Source organism: Crocuta crocuta, unplaced genomic scaffold, assembly GCF_008692635.1.
Source record: "Crocuta crocuta isolate KB4526 unplaced genomic scaffold, BGI_CrCroc_1.0 scaffold87, whole genome shotgun sequence".
Lineage (NCBI taxonomy): Eukaryota > Metazoa > Chordata > Mammalia > Carnivora > Hyaenidae > Crocuta > Crocuta crocuta.
Window position 1 is genome coordinate 5,464,907 of NW_027532166.1, and position 24,329 is coordinate 5,489,235.

At 35.0% G+C, this 24,329-nt stretch overlaps 1 protein-coding gene across 4 annotated transcripts in view; it reads left to right on the forward strand.

Annotated features, from left to right (window-relative positions):
• Positions 1-24,329, forward strand: part of GSK3B (glycogen synthase kinase 3 beta) — a 205,019-nt gene that overhangs the window by 61,377 nt on the left and 119,313 nt on the right. For all 4 annotated transcript variants that reach the window (XM_077776762.1, XM_077776760.1, XM_077776761.1 and 1 more), the window contains exon 2: positions 6,985-7,178. In XM_077776762.1, coding sequence (XP_077632888.1) covers positions 6,985-7,178 — 194 coding nt within the window. The remainder of the gene's footprint in view (positions 1-6,984; positions 7,179-24,329) is intronic.

Here is a 24,329-nt window from a genome sequence, read left to right on the forward strand (position 1 = left end):
CTGTAGTAGAGCATATACCACGTGTTAAAAGAGCATAGCAGGGCAAAATAATTTTTTTTTCTATTTCCACTGCCAATAATTCAAAGGTCAGAGAAACTAATTTATTGAGCACCCTCTGTGGGGCATGCACTTTAAAAAAATTCTTAACTTATGTTATTTAATCATCACAGCAGACCTATGAAGTAGCAGCTTCATATCTCCGTTTTATAGATATTAAGTGGTAGAATATGTGTTTCAGACTTTGATGTGACTCCAGAGTCCATATAATCCAATATGTCTCTAGCAAAAAACGTGACCAGTTTTTTTTCTTAAGAGGAGTTTTATGGTTTTTCAGAATTAATGTTTGTTAATTCCTTTAGCATGGTATATTCCTATGATTAAAAATGTGGTATTAATATGTTGCCAGGGACTTTGGAGTCTTTTCTGTTTCATCTTTATCCTCTGTCACCCTGTTTTCCTTTCTATTTCTAGAGGTGATATATAGGGAAACATGTCCCAGTGGCAGCCCATGTGTGACATCTGTCGTTTTGTTTTCCCTGGGAAAGGGAAATTATAGCAATTCTTTTGTTTTATTTTTCCCAATCCTCTGGATAGAATCACGTGGAGATGAATGATGTCTAAGGGAAATGGTCTCTGCCAGGAAGATTATCATGTCAAGGTTTCATAGAAATTGCCTTAAAATTTATATCATACTCTTGGCCATTGGGGTTGACCTCGCGGATTGAAGTGCTTGATTGGTGTTCCTTTCTTTCTTCGTAGTCTTGGCTCAGGGTTTGTGAGCAGATGCACTTTGGCTAGGGCTTCCAGGTCAGAGTCAAGTCTCTATTTCATGACCAGAATAAGTTTATTTTTGAATTTGTCCACCTCTGATTCTGTGGATCTCAGTTCCTTACTTTTTATTTCTTTGCTTATTTTTATGTTGTTTTCTTGGTTTTAAACTGTCTTGTTTATTTTGCAGTGAACATCTTACCTTAATAGATGTTCCTTAGCCAGTTACTTAAGACAAAGAGTATTTGAACTTTGATATCAAAACTTGAAAGTTTGACAGTAGTCAGTGTTTCCAATTCAGACAGTCTTAAGCATGCCTGAAAATGATGTTTGTTTTGATTCTTTTGAGTAATTTATATAATATTTTTCAATAGAGTGTTTGCTGTGTTGTTTAACATTTGTAAAAATAGCTGTTACTTCTCTTTGGGATAGAGAAGCAATAGGCAATGTGTTTACCCTACTAGTACTATTGTTAGGCAAAACAAAACAACTTCTTAAGATACTTCATACCTTCCTTGTAGTCACAAGCCATATCCTGGTTTCTCTGGGTTTTTGTTACAGACTTTTTAACTTTGTTATTTCTGTAGAGAGAAGTTACTCTTGAGTTAAGGAAGATTGTTAGTTATTATTGACTTTTTTCAGTTTGTATTCATAGTATGGCTTATTAACATCTATAAGCCTCCCAGTTAGAAAGTGTTGTAGTTGTTGCTTTTCCTCAGCTCTAAATCTTAAGAAGCATCATGGGGCACCTGGGTGGCTCAGTTGGTTAGTCATCCGACTTCAGCTTAGGTCATGAGCTCATGGATTGTGGGTTTGAGCCCCAAGTCGAAGCCTGGAGCCTGCTTCAGATTCTGTGTTTCCCTCTGTCTCTCTCTCTGCCCCTCCCCCACAGCCCCCTCTCAAAAGAAACACATATTAAAAAAATTAAATCTTAAGAAACATCAACTCAAATGGCTAAAGTATGAATGAGATTTATCATTCATATAAAATTAGAATGTCAGTGTCCTCCTAAATATTGAAACATGCTTGAAGTAGCCTTTTGGTTTAGGGATGCCCACTCCACACTTGCATGCTTGAAAAATGTAACCACAAGGTGTTGCTTACAAGGTACAAACCTGTGTTTGAGAGTTGGATACTAGATCACACATATTATTTTAGGATATGCCTAAGGCTTTAAAAAAAAAATCCTTTTCTATATTTAACAGCCTTCAATAGAAAGTGGTTATTCTGTTGCATCATCTTTCCATTGCTTTATAAGGAGTCTTTGGTGGTTTATATATTTAAGATTTATTTATTGTGGTAAAGTGTAGGGGATTTAATTCTATTTTCTAATTATAATAGGAAATTTCTATCTCTTGAATTTTAATTTTAATAGAGGATCCCAGGAGTCCTCTGGCAGGAGACAGAGCCTCTTGGAGCTGATCTGTTCCCATTGTTCTGTTGTACTGCATTTTATGGAGACTAGTTTAGCTGTAATTGGTATGAGACTCACTATGGCATGAATTCTGAGAAATTTAGTATTGGGCAGAGTGGTGACTTTTATTTTTTTTTTTTTTTTAACGAGACACATTTATTGATTTCCAGCTTTCCATTAGGATTTTGGCATTTTGGTAGCAGTGCTTTACAATGCCCTGTTGCTGAGATCCAAGATTATACAATTTCTGGTAGCAAATGTTAAATTGTTTGAATATCACAGAATTGATTATTTTATGTTTTTGTTTTGCGTGTGCTTTTGCTTTGGGATAAGTTTTGAAATCTAAGATTACCAAAGTATTTTTGGAAATAGCTCTTTAGCTATTAATAATTGAATGATTGAAGCCTGAAGTCTGTAACAGATTATCAATCTATTCCTTTACTTTTATTACTTTGGAGCTGATCTTTTTATATTTTCAGAAACATCTGCTTCTTGGGGGACAATAGTATATGGAGTCTTTAAGCTGTAGTAGGAAGGTTGTAAAATATAGCAGAGGCAGTATAAGACAAGTGAAGAGTTCTTGGTACTTAATGCTTTATGATGTTGGACAAGTTAATCTCTTAGTTTTACTTTCCTCATTTGTATGTAAACATTATTATAATATATCCCTACATTTATTGTAAGTATTAGAGTAGATGAAACAATGAATGGATATACAATGAAATTTTATACAGCTATTTTATTGCTAAGTCGGCAAATTACAATGCCAAATGGTGACATGCTTTTCCTTGGCACATTAGCTGCTGACTGTCCCATGTGCTCCTAATGCTCATGCCAAGTCATCCCCAGTATTATCTTGCCATTCTTTAAGCTCTGCTATTTCAGATCTCTGATGAAGCAGTCTGAAGAGCTTGCTAATTTCAGAATATTTTAAAAATTCCAGAATGCTTGAGGTAGAAAGTCTGAGAACCATCATTCCTAGCATAGAGATTTCGTATTAGTAGAGAATGTAGCCTGTAAGAATTCTCAGCATTTTCTGTAACTGCTCGAAAGAGAATAGAGTAAATCTTTAATTTCTGCTGAGATAGTAAGTAGTTTTTTTTTTTTTAACTAGATGTACAAGAGGGAGAAAGGGTTGATCCTCGTTCATATCCAATTACAATTTAAAACTAAGAGGCCTTAAGAGTCTCTTCCTGTGATAGCACCTGTAGTACTATTTATCTTTCTACCTTGCTTTAATATTTTTCCAGAATTACTTCATTTATGCATTATAATTTGCATATGAGAAAAAGCACAATCAGATGTTAGACATTCGCCAGGCTTAGTAGTTGATTTGAAGAGATTTTAAATCCCAGGGTTCTGTGGTGCCTGGGTGGCTAAGTAGGTTGGGCATCTGACTTCAGTTCAGGTCATGAACTCATAGTTTGTGAGTTTGAGCCCCACTTTGGGCTCTATGCTGACAGCTCAGAGCCTGGAATCTACTTTGGATTCTAGGTTTCCCTCTCTCTCTGCCCCTGCCCTGCTCATGCTGGCCCTCTCCCTCTCTCTAAAATAAATAAAGCTTAAAGAAAAATCTCAGTGTTCTGATGGATATTTTTCATAGCTGATTCTTGATACCCTGAAACCACTTTTCGGAAATGCTAAGGTTTCTTGAGAAGTGCAGTCTGAAGAGGCAAGTAGGGAAAGTCATTACACATACTTCTATTCAGGTTCTCTACTAGAAGCAGGTACAAAGCTGTGACTACTGTTTCCTTTATTGAAATACGGTTACACAGCAGGAAAGCATAATTTTTGTTTATGCCTCAGACAGCTTTTGTTACCAATTAAAGTTGTGAAGTACAACAACCATTCTTAAAATCTGTTAATTTATTTTAAAAATAATGATGCTTTGTTTTGTGGATTAGACCTCTGAGATTTTGCAAGCAACTTGTTCAGTGAAATCATTCATAGTCTTTGAAATACATACGTTTTGGTGATACGTTTTTTTGCTTGTTTTAACATTTATTATTTGTGAGAGACAGAGAGACAGAGCATGAGCAGGGGAGGGGCAGAGACAGCGCAACACAGAATCTGAAGCAGGCTCCAGCACAGAGTCTGACGTGGGGCTTGAACTCACAAACTGCGAGATCATGACCTGAGCCGAAGTCAGACACTTAGCCGACTGAGCCATCCAAGCACCCCGATTGGTGATATAGTTTTGACTTGGATGATCTAGGGAAGAGTTGATTGGACTGTTTGAAATCAGTTCAGGTTTTTATTTTCTTTGGGCAGTTGGATTGTAAGAAAATGTATTCAGTACCTTGAATTTTAATCTTTCTGAATTTAACCTTCTAGATCTCTTCGTTTGGAGTTTACGTTCAGAAGACTGTGATTCTGTCTTTAGAGGAATGTTACAAGTAAAGATAGGTTTATTTTACAAATGAAGAAGAAAATAACTTACAGTAAGGTTTATAGTCAGCCTGAAAACTTGGAGTTAACATTAACATGCTCAGAAATGAAAGTGATATGGAATATTTGGGGGAATTGAGCATGATTATTTTAGAATTGAGATTCGATTAAACTAGGTTTCACAAATATATTTGAGATTTATTTTACTGGGAAGTGAAACGTGAAGGGATCATTTGAAAGCATTGAGAACTGGTATATATATATTGACTTGTGCTGGGATTTGCATGCATTTAAAGTACATATAATACTGTGTGAATAAAAATGTTGGTGTTGACAAGATTTGAGTTCTGTTTCCACAAGTGGTGTTGGATTTGGGCTGTCATATCTGTTGGGCATTATACCTTAGAACAAAAACCATACGTATTTAAGGTAGCTAGCCATGATATAATGTATAATGTAGACTGCCTGTAATTTACCTTCCTATCTTATGTAGGAATCCTTCATTGCTTTTGTGTCTGTCATGAAGGCTACCTTATAATCAGGAGCATTAATCAGTCACAGATATAGCTTATTGGTTTGTCTCTATTAGTACCTTTGTGAACTAAAATGGCTATACATATTGGTTAAATATACCACTTACATTTGGGTATTCATTTACCTGGTAATTTTATTTTAGGGAAAAACACTCAAGCCATTGGAAAATGAGATTTGGGGCCCCTGGGTGGCTCAGTCGGTTAAGCATTTGACTTTGGCTCAGGTCATGATCTCACAGTTTGTGGATTCGAGCCCTGCTTCGGGCTCTGTGCTGATGACAGCTAGCTCAGAGCCTGGAGCCTGCTTCAGATTCTGTGTCTCCCTCTCTCTGTGACCCTCCTCTGCTCATGCTCGCTCTCTCTCTCTCTTTCTCTCTCTCTCTTTAAGAAATAAATTTTAAAAAACATTAAAAAAAGGAAAATGAGATTAATATATTTTTAATTTCTTTTATGTGTGAGGTTCAAGTGAATACTTTGTAATCGTGGCTTGGTATCTAGATTTAAAAACTACATTATTTTTTCTTTTATTAGGTGAGTATGAATTCAGTTAGCATTACAGAAATAAAATTGATATAATGGGGGGTGCCTGGGTGGCTCTGTCGGTTAAGCGGCCAACTTCGGCTCAGGTCATGATCTCACGATTCGTGGGTTTGAGCCCCACGTTGGGCTCTGTGCTGACAGCTCAGAGCCTGGAGCCTGCTTCGGATTCTGTGTCTCCCTCTCTCTCTGACCCTCCCTTGTTGACACTCTGTGTGTCTCTCTCTCTAAACTAAATAAACATTTAAAAAATTTAGATATAATGGAAGAGTAGAAGGGAAAACAAATGGAAAAAGTGCAGTTTATTCAGTAAGCCTAAGGACTTGCATGTACTGAGATTTGGCTTTAGATTTGTCAGGGAAGAGAGAAGCTTAAATCATACTTGCTACTTTCCAGTAATTGTACTCAGTAGAATCTCTGTGTATTGTGAAATCACTAAAAGAACAATTTAAAGCTCTTTAGAACAATTTAAAGCCACCTCTTCTAGGTAGCATAGTATGGTTCAGAATAGTTTAAGAATTCAGAGACCAAGATGATTGAGAACTCTGCCTGGGCAAATAGGAGGTGGCTCTTGAGCTTGAATTGAAGTCTTTGGATTGTTACTGGGAGAGGAGGGAAGGCACCGAAGGTAAGGCAAGAGCTATTGAGTAGGCAGAGACCACAGAACCAGTTGAGCTACTTATGAATGAGGCTCAGTTCAGAATGGTTTTGGTTTTTCTTTTCTTACTCCAAATTAATACTTCCCATGTTCCTTTTACCTGTCTGACCTTTCTCTGAGAGGTATTTGATTTTCTTAAAAAAAAAAAAAAAAAAAAAAAAGATGCAGAGAAGCAAAAACTCAGTCTTCCCCCTAACTGCAGAATGGTCTGAATAGACCATTTAATCTTATCTCCAATGTATTGAGATGTTTTCAGTTTTACTTATTTTCAAGTAAAATAAGGAAACCTTGAGAAAAGAACTAGGGCCTTTAGAGTAGAATAGATGAGGGTTCAAACCCTTGTAGGTCCACCATGTGACTTTTGACCTTCAGCAAATTTAACATTATTTCCATTAGTTTTGTATGGAAACAGTATTATATATACTTCATGGGGTGGTTGTTTTCATTTAATAAAGTCCCATATGTAAACTAAGCATGATGCCTAGTCTACAGAATGACTGAATAAATGGTGGTTAAAAAATTACTTGTAAGTTGAAACAAAGAGTTGAAGTAATTATGTATGATACACTAAGATGAACATTTAAAATTACTTTGTAGTAAAACACATAGTTTACTTTGTGTACTTCAGCAGTTTTCTCTGTTTAATTCTTTACAGTTCTCATTTTTTGGTCTCTTCTTTCTTTTAGGAGACAAGGATGGCAGCAAGGTGACCACGGTGGTGGCAACTCCAGGGCAGGGTCCAGATAGGCCTCAAGAGGTCAGCTATACAGACACTAAAGTGATTGGAAATGGGTCATTTGGTGTGGTATATCAAGCCAAACTTTGTGATTCAGGAGAACTGGTTGCCATTAAGAAAGTATTGCAGGACAAGAGATTTAAGGTAAGTCCTTTGGTATTTCATGTATTTTGTTGCAGCCACTTGATGTGAATGAGTACTTTTTCTAATCATTTCATTTTGCTTCAGATTTCATTTACAGTGCAGATTTATTGTAGAGACTGTATTTTCTCTTGTGTATTTTGTAGAGATAAAATTTGCTAAAGATTGCAATATTATTTTTGAACCAGTGCTGTAAGTGATATATGATTTTAAAATGCTGTGAAAGGCAGATTAAAATTCTTAATTTAGGGGTGCCTGGGTGGCTCAGTCGGTTGAGCGTCCGACTTCAGCTCAGGTCATGATCTCACGTTTCGTGGGTTCAAGCCCTGCGTCGGGCTCTGTGCTAACAGCTAGCCTGGAGCCTGTTTCAGATTCTGTCTCTCCCTGTCTCTCTGACCCTCCCCTGTTCATGCTGTTTCTCTCTCTCAGAAATAAATAAAACATTAAAAATTTTTTTTAAATAAAAAAATAAAGTTATTAATTTATACTTTAAAAAAGTGACCTCTCCTTGCCTAGGGTCTCATTGGTGTAGGAGACCAGAGAAACACTACCTGTAGTTTTTGATCATTTGAACTATTGACTGTGCTTCCTTTCCTAAAATTTCCTTTGAATCTGTGGTGCAACACTATAGTTTTTTCCCCAATAACTGACATTTCTTTGTTGTTTTCTTATGTCTTTCTTCAGTCTACCCTTAAAAACAGTTTTATTTTCATTTTTTTAAAAAAATTTGTTTAATATCTTATTTATTTCTGAGAGAGAGACATCACGAGCAGGGGAGGGTCAGAGAGAGAGGGAGACACAGAATCTGAAACCGGCTCCAGACTCTGAGCTAGCTGCCAGCACAGAGCCCGATGTAGGGCTCGAACCCACAAATCGTGAGATCATGACCTCAGCCGAAGTCAGATGCTTAACTGACTGAGCCACCCAGGTGCCCCTATTTTCATTTCTTACACCAGCTCTTTAGGCAATCCTATGCATGAATGTTGAGAGGTATGTCTATGTTATGGTATATTGTAGAAAGTCAAAAGATATGGGCTCTAATGTGTGCCCTGCCATTAACGAGCCATACAGCTCTGTTCTCTACTTCTCCCAGCTCTGCACCATCTTACTGAGAGTCTCCCCTGTACTAGCAAGTATGCCATACATGAAGAGCTATAAAAATAAATAAGAGATGATCACTGCTCTGAAACAACAGAGTCTACTATCTTTTTTGTTCTAGACTAGAGTGTCTCAAACATTCTAAAGAGATTTTGTAGGAAAAAAATTGTTATACCTTTTGTCTTCAGTATTCACTTTCTCTCCTAAGTACTAGTCCCATGTTGCCAAATGCCTACTGGATATTGATATCTGGTAGCTCACATTGAAAGGGCTTCTTACTTAATCCTGATCTTTTTTTTTTTTATTTTTTTTATTTTTAAATGTTTATTTATTTCTAGGAGACAGAGAGAGAGACAGCGTGAGCAGGGGAGGGTCAGAGAGAGAGGGAGTCACAGACTGAAACAGGCTCCAGGCTCTGAGCTGGCAGTCAGCACAGAGCCTGACGCGGGGCTCGAACCCACGAACCGTGAGATCATGACCTAAGCGAAAGTCGGACACTTAACCGACTAAGCCACCCAGGCACCCCCTGATCTTTTAAGACCCAGTGGAACTCTTTTCTATTGGTTCCCATTCCTTTTTGCCTTTTTCTTCTAATGATTCACCTTGTCATTCAATTTTTCTGTTCTCTCATATCTCATATCCAGTTCTCTTCATTGATTTTTTTCTTTTCCTCACTGCCTTGATTTGTGTCATCTTTCCTTTTCTATCACTAGTATTTTAGTCAGGCCCTTTCCATTATTTGGCTTACCTACTAGTAAGACTCTACCTCTGATCTGCATACCACCACTAGAATAATCCCACAGTTCAGGTTGATCATATTATTTCTCCTACATATAATTTGTCTATGGTTCCTCACAGTCTAGGAAATAAAGCCTGCCCAATTCAGTAGTGTGTTCAGGGACTTCTTTAGTCTTATCTCCAAATACTCAGCTTTCTAAACCTTTTATGCTACTGTCCTTAAAATGCATATTGGTTTTTATGGCCTTTTTGTTTTTATTTAGCTTCCTTTTGTTTTTATTTAGCTTCCTGTCATTCTCATTCTCTTGCTAATCTAAGTCCTGTCCTCTTTTATGAAATTTCTCAGATGATTCCAGCCCGCCATATGGATCTTGTTTTAAATTCCTTGAACACTTACTGTCCATAAACTAGGATATTCCAAATTTTTTCATGACAGGGACTCCATTTTTATTATATGTATCTCCTGGAAACCCACACAATCAGTAGGTTTTTGTTTTGTTTTTTGGATTAATATTGACGATAGCAAGTACTTAACAAATTCTTGTTATATGCCCAGTCATCTCCTAAGATTTTTACATAATTAGTTTTTTTTTTGAACCTTATCATTAGTACGGTGAGATTGGTACTTTTATTATTTGGCCAAGAAAACTTAAGCGCAGAGATTATAAATTAACTTGTCCAGGGTCACACAGTTAGCAAATGGGAAATTGGGCAAGTATTTGAACCAAGCATTCTGAGTCCAGAATGCTTTATTAAACATTTTATCATCACTGCATCAGAACCATGTATTCTGTTTAGAAAGTATTTGTATTAGTTCTTCTTTTTCTTGCTTTTTTTAAATTAAAATTTTTCCCTTTAGAGTGGTTCATTTATTCATTTGAAATAGTTTGGTTCATTTGTTTCTGAATGTATCCTGCTTAGAACTTTACCCTTGTTCTTTTTGACTTTTTAAAAAATTATTTATATTTTCTGTCTGTGAAACACACTAACCATGGTTCCAAGGATCAGAAATATACAAGTGCCATTTCTTCTCTATTTCCTGTATTTTGTTTCTACCACTTCCTGTAGATAGTCAGTCTCATTATGTTTTGGTTCCTTTTTTCTGGGTTTCTTTTGCACAAGTGAGCAAGCAATTAAGTGTAATTTTCTTGGCTTCTTTTTCACATAAAAGGTAATAAGGAGACTCTTGCCCTTTGCCTTTTCTCTTAATGTAGTTCTTAGAAATCATTGTTTATCAGTTCAGAGATTTTTCTCCTACAGCTGCATAGCATGCCAGAGTTGATTCAACCATTCCTGTATGTATGGAGATTTAATTTCTTTTCTGTATTTAGTCATCTTCAAGAGTGCTGCTAGAAAAACCTTCTCATATGTATTTTTTTTCAATTAGATGTGTATCTTCAGAGTAAATTTAGAGAGGTAGACTGCTGAGTCAAAGCATAAACACTGATATAGTTTTGTTTGATATTCTTAAATTCTCCTCCATATTGGTTGCATCAGTTGCATTTTCTTTGGTCATTTGGGTGCCTGTTTCCCCCTTGCGTGGACAACATGCCTTGCCTAAGTTTTTCCATTTTTGCCAATCTGATAGGTGAGAAATGGTAGCTCATTGTAGTTTTAATTTGTAATCTTATTATTATGAATGTAGTTTAACATCTTTTCATCTGTTCGAGGTCCATTTTGTTTTTATGTATGTGAATTGTCCTTTTTTTCTTTTTTCTTTTTTGCCCATTTTTTAAATGGGTTTTGGTCTTTAACTCTCAACTCCAAAGAGTTCTTTTTATGGATTTATTCTTTATCTGTGATCTGTTTAGTAGTTTTACTTTGTATATTCTGTTTTTCTACCATATGAAAGTCTCCCACTACCCCATTCAGTCGAATTTATTGTTCTTTTCTTTTGTCATTTCTAGATTTTAATTTATGATTAAAAAGCCTTTTCCTTAGAAAGCCTTTTCCTCAGGTTAAATAGAAATTCAACCATATTTTCTTCTGGTAGTTACAAGATTTCACTTTTCACATTTAAATTCCCTGATCCATTTGAAGTTTATGGTGTTTATGCCTCTGTATGGGAGGAGTTATTGATATCAATTTTAGCCTTTTTTTAAAAACTGTTTTTTAATTATGTTTATTTATTTTGAGAGAGAGAGGCAGAGAGAGAGGGAGACACAGAATCCAAAGCAGGCTCTAGTCACAGAGCCCAACGTGGGCCTCAAACCCACAAGCTGTTAGACCCAAGCCAAAGTCAGACCCAAACTAAGCCACCAGTCGGTGCCCCATAATTTTATCCTTTCTAAATCATTAACCAGTTAGTTGGTCAGTACAGTTTATTAAAAGGTCTGTCTTTGCTCCAGTGGTTTGAGATGCTATGATTATTATATATAAATTTTCCACATGTACTTGGTCTATTTCTGGAGTTTCTATTCCATTCAGCTAGGTCATTTGCATGTTCCCGTGTCAGTACCACACCATTTTAATAGTAGAGCTTTATAGTGTTTTAATTCCTGGTTGAGCTAATCCACTCTTGTAGCTTAGCTTAGCTTTTCTTTGCTTTGCTTTTTTCTAGCTTTTCTTAGTGTTTATTTTTCCATATTAACTTTGACATCAATTTAGGTAACTCCATTTAAGAAAGCTTGTTGAGGGGCACCTCAGTGGCTCAGTTGATTAAGCATCCGACTTTGGCTCGGGTCATGATCTTACAGTTTGTGGGTTCGAGCCCTGTGTTGGGCTCTGTGCTGACGGCTAGCTCAGAGCCTGGAGCCTGTTTCAGATTCTGTACCTCCCTCTCTTTCTGACCCTCCCTTGCTCACGCTCTCTCTCTCTCTCTCTCAGAAATAAATAAAACATTAAAAAAAAGAGAGCTTGTTGATACTTTTAATTGAAATTTCATTAACTCCTTAACTCAGGGAGAACTAACCGTTTTGTAATGTTGAATTATCCAGGAATAAGAGATATCTTTCTATTTGTTCAAGTTTACTTTTGTGTCTTTCAGGAGTTTTATTTATGTAGGCTTTTGACATTTCTTTTTAAGTTTATTCCTAAGTATTTATTGCTTTTATTGCTATTGTATGGTTTTGGTTTTTTTCTTACTTTTTTCTCTCACATGCTAAAAAGTGGTAAGTTTATTTCATTCTACTATATCACCTTTCTTTTATGGAACTTAAGTATTCTTTGTTCTTCTTGCTAAATGTTAACTGTTTCCAAAAAAATAATAAAGTTTGATTTATTGACCAGTTCATTTCTCTTGATTATCATAATATATTTATTGTAGGACTTTCTCTGACAACTTAAAATTCTGTAGTTTCACATCTGTGATTTACGTAGCTGCTGCCTAGGATTACGTTAAATAGGTATTTCCAGAAAAAGGTTGAAGTAGGGTCTTCTCCTTCCCTAATCAAATAACCCAATTTGTTGAACCTGCTAGTATCAGTAAGAGGCAGTTTGTTTTGGTGAAAAAACAAGGAGAGAGAAAATGGTCAGAGACAAAAAGAAAACCAAGAGTAATTATCCCTGCATCAGTAGTCATGTAAACTATATCTAAGACACTGAGCTTTTCTATTAGGAATTTCTGGAATAATCTTCATTTCAGTAGTGTTTTACCTGTAGTTAGAATGCTTTCCTCCCACCCTCACCCCCCCACCCCTTGACCCATCATTCTGTGGCAAATTACTTAAGCAGAAATTAAATTACTTTACTTGGCCAGTTTAGAAGTGATTGTCATAGAAAATGCTCTTGTGGTTTTGTAGAGGTAAAGTCCATTTAGGTACCTTATGTAGGAGACCTTTGATGTTAGAGCAGGGAAAAGACTAAATCAATCCCAAAAGCTACTGACAGTTGTTGAGGCCGGCTTTTCCAATTTGAAAATCGGTTAGTTGCGTTTTTAATTCATTAATGATCTTAGCTTCATTAACTATTAATTTCACTTCTCCTTTGAACTAAGTCCTAGGTTTCAGGTCTCCTGCTTGGTTTCACTTGTTCTGTGGTTAGAATATGGGAGTGGAGGTGTGAAGTGTCACTGTTGTTCTATTATGAAGAGAAAGTGAATAGAGCCCTTTTAATATGTATCATTTTCAAGAGTGAAGAGAGATAATGTCTGGTTTGATCCTTGAGGGTATGATTATTCTCTGCATGATGTTATGGAGACAGCATAGAAGAAAGAAGACCTTGTGGTTCACTATTAGTAGTTTTGTAAGCTAGAATATATTCATTGACTTTTTGAGCCTCAGTTTCATCATATGTGAAATGAGAATGCTACTGTCATAGCAAAGCCCCTGCCTACTGTTTGGCACAGAAAAGAACTCAATAAGTATTATTGTGTTCCTTTCTTTCCCCTCCAATGTTGTAGGAATCAAGTGAAACAATGTATTATGAGAACATTTTCTGAATTTTATTTATTTTTAAAGTTTATTTATTTATTTTGAGAGAGGGAGAGAGAGTGCAGGTGGGGAAGGGGCAGAGAGAGGGAGAGACAGAATCCGAAGCAGGCTCCATGCTGTCAGTGCAGAGCCCAGTGTAGGGCTCCAACTCAGGAACTCAAACCATGAGATCATGAACTGAGCCAAGATTAGGAGTTGTATGCTTAATTGACTGAGCCACCCAGGTGCCCTACATTTTCTGAATTCTAAAACTCCTTATAACTAAGTTCTGTTTTTATTTTTAGGTATTTGAATTACTACAAATGACTATTCAAGTGGATTTTTACCTGTTTGTTTTACTTTCTATTAAATTTGCCAATCGTATTTTGAGGCACCTAATTGTATTTATGTAACTATTTTAAGTCATTTGTGGAAAATCTATTTCCTGATAAAACTGACAAGGCAACTTGAAAAGACATCGTAATCTTTACTTAATGCCATATGGAGCTATGTTTTTTGGGTCATAGAACCTTGTTATCAAGGGAAGCTAAAATCAGTTCTTAACCTCTGTGGAGAGCAGAAAGGACAGCATGTAGGAAAAATCTTACACTGCTATGCAGCTCTAAGAAAATTCTAGCAAAACCAATGGGGGTAAGTCTCAGCTCAAGGTTGAACTATCAGAGGAATCCATTGTCTCCTGGGTAAAGGTCTTCATTAAATAAATCTGCTATGCTCAGTCAGTTTCTGGGAACAGCGCCTTAGTAGCTTGGTATGGCCTGAACAAGAGAATGGGTTTGAGAGCTCAATAGCTGGAGCCATTGATCAATGATGCTCCCTGTAGTGGGAGATCTAAGAGACACATTTTCATAATTACCATACCTAGCCTTATAAAGATAGTGTGTAAGTATGCTACTTTCCCAAGTGTGTAAGTAGTGACTAGTAAAATTTTTTAACTGAATTTTTAGAGACTGTACAAAGATTGGTGTAGAACGGTTCTGTTGATTTTACTTTTAAAATTATATATAGAAGGGCATATATATGAGTGGTTTAGTCGGTTAATGTCCAACTTCAGCTCAGGTCATGATCTCACAGTTCGTGAGTTCAAGTCCCGCATTGGGGTGGACAGCTCAGATCCTGGAGCCTGCTTCTCAGTTCTGTGTCTCTCTCTGCCCCTCCCCAACTTGGACTCTTTTGCTCTGTCTCAAAAATAAACATTTTAAAGAATGAAAAGAATAAAATTATGTATAGCTTTATTGAATCTATTAGTCCAGAGAGATGACAAAATAGAGGTGTGATATTTTTAGTCCTGAATGTCATTTTTTTTCTGGCTTTCAGTGGTTTGAATGGCTTGAATAAATGGGAAATAAAACTTAGAATAAGGCAGCCAGAGCGATTAGGCAAGAAAAAGAAAACTCCTCTAAATTGGAAAGAAGTAAAACTGTCACTATTTGCAGATGACATGATGTTACATATAGAAGATTCTAAAGATTCCATCAAAAAAAACTTTTAGAAAAAATGAATTCAGTAAAGTTGCAGAATACACAGATCAGTACACAAAAATAAATTGCATTCCTATACACTAATAATGAACTATCAGAAAGAGAAATAAAGAAAGTAGCCTCATTTACAGTTGCAGAAAAGGAACAAAATCCTAGGCATAAAATTAATCACAAGGTGAGAGACTCTATATTGAAAATTGCAAGACAGTAATGAAAGAAATTGAAGAAGACACAAATAAATGGAATTATATTCTTTTTATGCTCAAGGATTGGAAGAAATCTATATTGCTTAAATGTCCATACTACCCAAAATAACCTACAAATTTAGTGTAATCCCTGCAAAAATTTCAGTGGTATTTTTCAAAGAAATAGAACAAATAATTCTAAAATTTGTATGGAACCTTGAAAAACCTGAATAGCCAAAGCAATCTTGAGAAAGAAGAACAAAGCGAGAGGCTTCACCCCTGGTTTCAAATTCTATTACAATTTATAGTAATCAAAGCAGTATGGTATTGGCATTAAAAAAGATACATAGATCAATGGAACAGAATATAGAGATCCCAGAAATAAACTGATGTGTATGTGGCTAATTAATCTTTGACAAGGAGCCAAGAATACATGGTGGGAGAAAGGATAGTCTCTTCAATAAAGGGCATTAGGGAAACTGGGCAGCAACATGGCAAAAGAATGAAACTGGTCCACTGTCTTACCCCAGACACAAAAATCAACTCAAAATGAATTAAAGACCTCAGTATAAGGCTAGAAACCATAAAATTTCTAGAAGAAAACACAGTAAGCTCCTTGGTATAGGTCCCGGCAATGATTTCTTTTTTTGATTCTGACACCAACAAAAGTAAAAGCAACATAAGCAAAAATAAGTAAGTAGGACTATCATCATACTATAAAAAGCTTCTGCAGAGCAAAGGAAGTGATCAATAAAATGAAAAGGCAGCCTACTGAATGGGAGAAAATATTTTCAAATCTATCCAAAACATATGAAGGACTCACATTTTAATAGCAAAAACAAAACAAAACAAAACCAACCCATAGTAAAAAATGGACTGAAAATCTGAATAGATATTTTTCTAGAGAAGACATACAGATAGCTAACAGGTACATGAAAAGATCATTAATCATCAGAAAGTGCAAATCAAAACTAAATGAGCTATCACCTTACACCTGTAACAATGGCTATTATAAAAAAGAGAACAGATAGCAAGTATTGGTGATGATGTGGAGAAAAGGAACCCTTGTGCTCTCTTGGGAGGGGGAGTATAAATTAAAAAAAAGAACTATCATGATCCAGCAATTCCACTTATCAGTATTTATCCAGAGAAAAGGAAAACATTAACTTGAAAAGATATATGCTCTCCCATGCTCATGGCAGCTTTATTTACATTACCCCAAAAATGGAAACAAACTAAATATCCATTAGTGGATGAACGTATAAAGAAATTGTGATCTATATCTGTATCTCTATGATGAAATACTCAACCATAAAGAAGAATGAAGTCTTGCCATTTGGGACAACATGAATGGTCCCCAAAAGCATTATTTTAAATTAAAGAAGTACGTTAGAGAAAGACAAATACCATTTGAACTCTCTTATAAGTAGAATCTAAAAAAAGAAAAGTAAAAAAAGAAAACCCAAAAAACAAAAATAAGCTTATAAATATAGAGAATAGATTGGTGATTGCCAGAGCTAGGGGGTGGAGGGTACAAGAAAAAGAATGGGGTCAGAAGATAAAAAGAAAACAAAACAGAACTTAATATGATTAACATGATTGCTTATGTTTTCTCATTTTTTAAAAAGTCTTACTGTTCATTAGCGTTTATACCTTTTCAAATTCCTGTATATGTAAGTTCCAAAGATGTATTTAGCATTAGGAGTTAGATATGCCCTATGACTGGTTTTGCTTAAAGTACTTGTAATTTTTGTGGGTGGTTAGTTGCTTGATTTTTTTTTTTATGGCAGCTTTATTGAGATACAGTTCCTGTACCATATATTTTACCTTTTAAAGTATACAGTTCATTGTTTTTAGTGTAGTTACAGAGTTGTTCAAATGTCACTACTAATTCCAGAATATTTTCATCACCTCAGAAAGAAACTCTACTTCCTAAGAGTCACTCCCCATTCTTCCCTTTCCCCAGGGCCTTGCAACCATTAACCTACTGTTTCTGGATTTCTTCATTCTGGACTTTTCATATAAATTGAACCTATATGACCTTTTTGTGTCTGGTTTCTTTCACTTAGAATAATGTTTTTGAGGTTCATCCATGTTATACTGTGTCTCAGTACTTCAGTCCTTTTTGTGGATAAATAATATTCCATTGATGGATATGCCACATTTTATTTATACATTCATGAGTTGATAAAATATTTGAGTTCTTTCCCCTTTTTGGCTATTAATGATGCTACTCTGAACATTTGCATACAAGTTTTTATGGGGACTTCTTATTGTTTCACTTGAGTACATAACCTAGAAGTCTTATGGTAACTGTGATTAACATTTTGAGAAAGTGCTAACCAGGTTTCCAAAGCAGCTATACCATTTTACAGTCCCATGAGCAGTGTATGAGCATTGCAGTTTCTCTCCATCATTGCCAAGTACTTATGGGTTTTTTTTTTGTTGTTGTTATACCCATCTTAGAGTGAAGTGGTGTCTCTTTGATTTGCATTTTCTGGTGCCTAATGACGTTGAGCATGTTTTCAAATGTGTTTATTGATCATTTTTATGTGTTCTTTGGAGAAATGTCTGTTGAAATGCTTTGCCCACTAGGTTTTTTTTATTAAAACATTTTTTAGGGATGCCTGGGTGTCACAGTTGGTTAAGCATCTGACTTGATTTCAGCTCAGGTCATGATATCATGGTTTGTGGGATCGAGCCCCATGTTGGGCTCTGCATTGATAGCATAGAGCCAGCTTCGGATTCACTCTCTTCCTCTCTGCCCCTCCCCTGCTCTCTTTCTCTCTCAAAATAAGTAAATCTTAAAGAGTCAAAAATATTTTTTAATTAATAGAATTTATATTTTATTTTAATTTCAGTGTAATTAACGTACAATGTTTTACTAGTTTCAGGTATACAATATAGTGATTCAACAGTTCCATACATTACCCAGTGCTCATCACAAGTGCGCTCCTTAATCCCTATCACCCATTTAACCCTTCCCTCAATTGACCTCCCATCTAGTAACTATCAGTTCATTCTTTGTAGTTGAAACTATGTTTCTTGGTTTGTGTCTCTTGAACTTCTCTTTGCACTTGCTTTTAAGTGCAGATTTTTTCCCTTAAATTCCACATATTAATGAAGTCCTATGATATTTGTCTTTCTCTGACTGATTTTGCTTAGCATTATACTCTCTAGCTCTATACATGTCATCACAAATGGCAAGATTCCATTTTTTATGGCTGAATAATATTCCATTGTATATACATATCACATCTTCTTATCATCCATTCATCTATAAATAGACACTTGGGTTGCTTTCAAAATTTGGCTATTGTAAATAAATCTGCTTATAAACATAGGGGTTTATTTATCCCTTTGAATTAATGGTTTTATATTTTTGGGGTAACTACCCAGTAATGCTATTACTGGACCATAGAGTAGTTCTTTTTTTTTTTTTTTTTTTAAACTTTTTGAAGACCCTTCATGCTGTTTTCCAGAGTGGGTGCACCAGTTTGCATTCTTAACCAGCAATGCAAGAGGGTTCCTCTTTTTTCACATTTTCACCAACACCTGTTGTTTCTTGTGTTTTTGATTTTAATCATTCCGACAGGTATGAAGTGATAGCTTATTGTAGTTTTGATTTGTATTTCCCTGGTGAATAGTGATGTTGAGCATCTTTTCATGTGTAATAGACTTTATTTTTTGAGCAGTTTTAGTTGTGTAGAAAAATCAGTGGCAAGTAAGGTGTTCTCATACATACACCCCTCTTCCTCAGTTTTCCCTGTTACTAACATTTTGCATTAATGCAGACTTGTTACAATCAAACCAGTATTGATACATTATTAGTTAAAAAAAGACTAGTTTGCATTATGGTTCAATCTTTGTATTGTGTGTGTGATTTTTGACAAACATATAATGACCTATGTCCAGTTTTATAGGGTCATACAGAATAGTTTCACTGCCCTAAAAATACCCTGAGCTCCACTTACTCATTCCTCCCTTTCTTCCCTCTTTCCCCAATCCTTGGAAACTATTGATTTTTTTTTTCTTACTGTTTCTATAGTTTTGCCTTTTCTAGAATGTTATGTAGTTGAAATCATACAGCACATAACCTTTTCAGGTTGGCTTTTTTCACTTAACAATAGACATTTAATGTGCTTGCAAAGCTTTTTGTGTTATGATAGCTTGTTTCTTTTTAGCATTGAATAAATATGCCATTGTATTCATGTACTGTAGTTTGTTTATCCATTCATCTATTGAAGGACATCTTGGTTGCTTCCAAGTTTCAGCAGTTCTCAATAAAGCTGCTGTAAACATTCATGTGCAGGTTTTTGTGTGGATATAAGTTTTCAATTCATTTGGTTAATTACCAGGTACCACAGTTGCTAGATTATGTGATAAGAGTTTGTTTAGTTTCTCAATAAATTGCCAGATATCCTTCAAAGTGACCGTGAAGAATATTTCCACCAACAGGAATGAGATTCTATTGCTCTACATCCTCATGAGGCTTTGGTGTTGTCAGTGTTTAAATTTTAGCCATCCTAATAGGAGAGCATTAGTATCTAATTGATGTTTTAATTTGCAGTTCTCTAATGATACATGATGAGCATCTTTTCATATGCTTATTTGCTATCTGTATATATCTTCTTTGATGAAGTGTCTATTCAAGTCAATGCCTATTTTTAATGTTTTCTTATTGAGTCTTAAGAGTTCTTTTTATATTTAGGATAACAGTGCTTTCTCAGATACGTGTTTTACAGAGATTTCTCTGACTGTGACTTGTTTTTTCATTAGAAGTTTTAAATTCTAATAAAAATCCACATTCTCAACTTATTCTTTCATTGATTATGCTTTTGGTGTTGCATCTGAAAAGTCACTGCCAGGGCTATCTGGGTGGCTCAGTTGAGTGTCCAACTCTTAATTTCAGCTGAGGTCTTGATCCCAGGGTTGTGGGATTGAGCCTCATGTTGAACTCTGCACTGAGCATGGAGCCTGCTTAAGATTCATTCTCTCTCTTTTTCTTCCTCCCTCCCTCTCGCCGTCTCCCCCCTTGTACTCACTCTCTCTTAAATAAAATAAATAAATAAGTCACTGCCAAACCCAAGGACACCTAGGTTGTCTACTGTATTGTATTCTAGGTTTTTGTAGTTTTGCCTTTTACACTTAGGTCTATGATATATTTTAAGTTAATTTTTATGAAAGCTATAAAATCTGTGATTACATTCATTTATTTGCTTGTGGCTCTCCAGTTATTCCAATACTGTTTGTTGAAAAACTATGCTTTCTTCATTGAAATGCCTTTGACCCTTTGTCAAAGTTCACTTGTATTTGGTGGCTTTTCTGGGCTGTGTGTTTTTTCTAGTGATCTATTTATCACTTTTTTTTTTTTTTAACTGTAGCATCATATAGTAAGTCTTGAAGTCACTTAGTGACAGTCTTTTGATTATTCTTCAATATTGTTCACTATTGGGTGTCCGCAGAATAACTTGCTGGGTGTTTTGATTGGTATTACATTGAGTCTATAGATCATGTTAGGAAGAACTGACATCATGACAGTATTAAGTCCTCCTATCCATGTACATGAAATATGTTTCTGTTTATTTAGATTTGATTTCTTTCTTCAGAGTTTTATGGGTATCCTCATGTAAATTTTGTACACATTTTATTGGATTTATACCTAAGTATTTCATTTGGGAAGGGGGCTAACATAAATTGTATTGTTTTTAATTCCAAACTCCAATTTTTCATTACTGGTATATAAGAAGGCATTTGACTTTTATACCTTAAACTTGGACCTGTAATCTTGCTATACTCAATAGTTTCAGGAGGTCTTGTTGATTTTTTGAGAATTTTTTACATTGACAATCAGGTCATTTGTAAACAAAGATAACTTCATTTCTTCTTTTCCAATGTGTATGCCTTTTATCCCCCACCCAACTTTTTTTTTTTTTTTTTTTTTTTTTTTTTTTTTTTTTTTTTTTTACNGTCTTCTTGTGTTCTGTACAGTGTTGAATGGGAGTGGTGAGAAGTCTTTTTTCTCTGTTCCTGATCTTGGTAGGAAAACACCCAGTTTCTTCCCATTGAGTATGTTAGCTGTAGAGTTTTGTAGATGTTCATTTATCAAGTTGAAGATGTATTCTGCTGTTGGATACATTTTTTTCTGTAAATGTTTATTAGATTCAGTTGATCAATAGTGTCATTCAGTTCAGCTATGTCCTTATTGATTTTCTGCTTGCTGGATCTATCAATAACTGATATAGAGTTGTTTAAGTCTCTATAATAGTGGATTTGTCTATTTCTCCTTGTGATTCTATTCATTTTTGCCTCAGATATTTTGATAGTCTATTGTTGGGTGCATCCACATTAAGAATTGCTGTCGTCTTCAAGAATTGTCATCTTTTTCAGTATGTAATGCCCCTCTTTATCCCTAAAAATTATCCTTACTCTGAAGTCTGCTTTGCCTGAAATTAATGTAACTACTCTAATTTTCCTCTGATTACTCTTAGTACAGTGTACATTTTCCATCCCTTTACTTAAAAAAAGTAATAAAAATATGTAACATTAAATTTATGATCATAACTATTTTTTCTAGGTTTGTTTTTTTGCTGAACTCTTCCCCAGTTTTATTGAGGTTTAATTCACAAATAAAATTGCATATATTTAAAGTGTACAGCATGATGATCTATGTATGCATTGTGAAATAATTACCTCAGGTTAATCAACATATTCCTCATCTCACATAGGTACCTGTTTTTGCACATGTACATGTGGTGACAACATTTAAGATCTACTCTCTTAGCAAATTTCAAGTATACAATACAGTGTTATTAACTATCCTTACCATGTTGTATATTAGGTCCACAGAATTTCTTCATTTTATAACTGAAGACTTTCCATTTTCCCCACTCCCCCAGCACCTTATAATCACCATTCTATTTTCTGTTTCTTTTGAGTTTGACTTCCACGTATTAAGGAGTTTGTGCTTTTATTGTTCTCATTGACAGTCTGAAGTTTTTAAGTTTGATTTAGTCCTGTTTGTCTAGTTTTGCTGTAGTTGGTTGTGCTTTTTGATATCCCCAAAAGAAGGAAATCATATCACTTGCCACAAGGAATGAACCTTAAGGATATTATGCTAAGTGAAATAAGACAGTCACCAAGATCAAGTGCACTGTCAACTCCAGTGTTCTGAGGCTCTTCCTCTATATTTGCTTATAGGATTTTTATAGTTTTAGGTCTCATGTCTAGGTCTTCAGACTCTTTGGTTAATTTTTGTGTGTACTGTAAGGAAAGGGTTCATCTTCATTCTTTTGCTACTTGGTCCAGTTTTTCCAACACCCATCTGGTTAAGAAACTGTCTTTCCTGTTGTGTAGTCTTGACACTGTTGTTGAAAATTATTTGGCCATACATAAGGGTTTATATCTGGTTTTTCTTTTCTGTTCCAGTTGTCTACATATTTGTCTTTATGCCAGTTCCATACCGTCTTGATTACCATTGGTTTGTAGTTTGTTTTCAAATTAAGAAGTATTAGACTTCCAACTTCCAACTTTGTTCTTTTTTTCTTCCAAGATTGTTTTGGTTATTTGGGGTCTCTTCAGAAATTTTAGGATTTGGTTTTTCTATTCCTGCAAAAAATGCCTTTGGCATTGTGATAAGGATTGCATTGAATCTCTGTATGGCTTTGGATAGTATGGACATTTTAATGTTATTAAGTCTTCTAAGCTACAAGTATGGAATGTCTTTCCATTTATTTCTATCTTTGATTTCTTTTGGTCGTGTCTTACAGTTTTCAGTGTACAAATCTACCTTCTTGGTTAAGTTTTTCTTAAACATTTCATTCTTTTGATGCTGTAGTAAATGAGATTGCTTTCTTTTTTGATTGCTCATTGTTGTTGTATAGAAATAAAACCCAATATTGAAGTCTTAAAAGTTTGCAGAAATCATTTCTTAGTTGTAATAGCCTTTAAAAAAAATGCTTTAGTGTTTTCTACACATGATCATCTCCTCTGTGAACAGATATAATTTTCCTTCTTCTTTTCCAATTTGGAAACCTTTTTTTTTTTTTTTTTTGTCTAATTGCTCTGGCTATTTCAAGTACTATGTTGAATATTAGTAGCAAAATGGGCATCCTTACCTTGTTCCTGATTTTAGAGGGAAAACTTTCAATTTTTTTTTTTTGCCATTGAGTATGTTAACAGTGGACTTTTCATCATGTATAACATATTGAGGCAATTTCCTTCTCTTCCTAGTTTGGTGAGCATTCTTATGATGAAAGAGTGTTAAATTTTGTTAAATGTTTTTTTGTATCAATTGAAATGGTCATTTGGCTTTTGACCTTCATGTTGATGATGTGGTATGTTTGCACTGGTTGATTTTTATATATAGAACCATTCTTGAGTTCCTAGTATAAATCTTTTCATTGTAGGTATAAAACTTGGTATGACATATAGTCCTTTCATTGTGCTGTTTAGTTTGGTTTGCTAGTATTTTGTTGAAAGTTTTTGTATCAGCATTCATTAGGAATATTGGTCTGTAGATTTTTCATTGTGTCTGTCCCTTTATTTTTAATGTATTTGTATCCTTTAATTTAAGGTGGGTTTCTTATAGATTATATACAGTTGAGTCTTTTTAAAATTAATTTTTTGGGGTGCCTGGGTGGCTCAGTCGGTTAAGCATCCAACTTTGGCTCAGGTCATGATCTCACAGTTCGTGGGTTCAAGCCCCACGTCAGGCTCTGTGCTGACAGCTAGCTCAGAGCCTGGAGCCTGTTTCAGATTCTGTATCTCTCTCTCTGTCTCTCTCTCTGACCCTCCCCTGCTCGTGCTGTCTGTCTCTGACTCTCAAAAATAAATAAAAAACATTAAAAAGTATTTTAATCTAGTTTTATTTTTAAAACTTGAGATATAATTGACATGACATTGTATGTTTATTTTTTAAATGCACTGACAGTCTCTGTCTTTCATGTTTGCATATTTAGGCTATTGATGTTTATTGATATAGTTGGATCATAGTTTTGCCATATTTGTTACTGTTTCTATTCACTGCCCTAGTTTCTTCTTTTGTCTTCCTTTTTCTGCTTTATCTGTGTTTAACTGAACCTTTAATTTGATTCCATTTTGTCTTCTCTCAGAAATGTATTAATCAAAATTTATTTGATTTTTAGCATTTACTTTTGAATATTTTTTTAACTTTTTATTATGGAAAATTTAAGGCATACAAGAGTAGAAGTTCCCATTATAAAAACATGTCAAATTTTTGTTCTTCTTTTTTTCACACATATACCCCCAACATTGTTTTAAAAT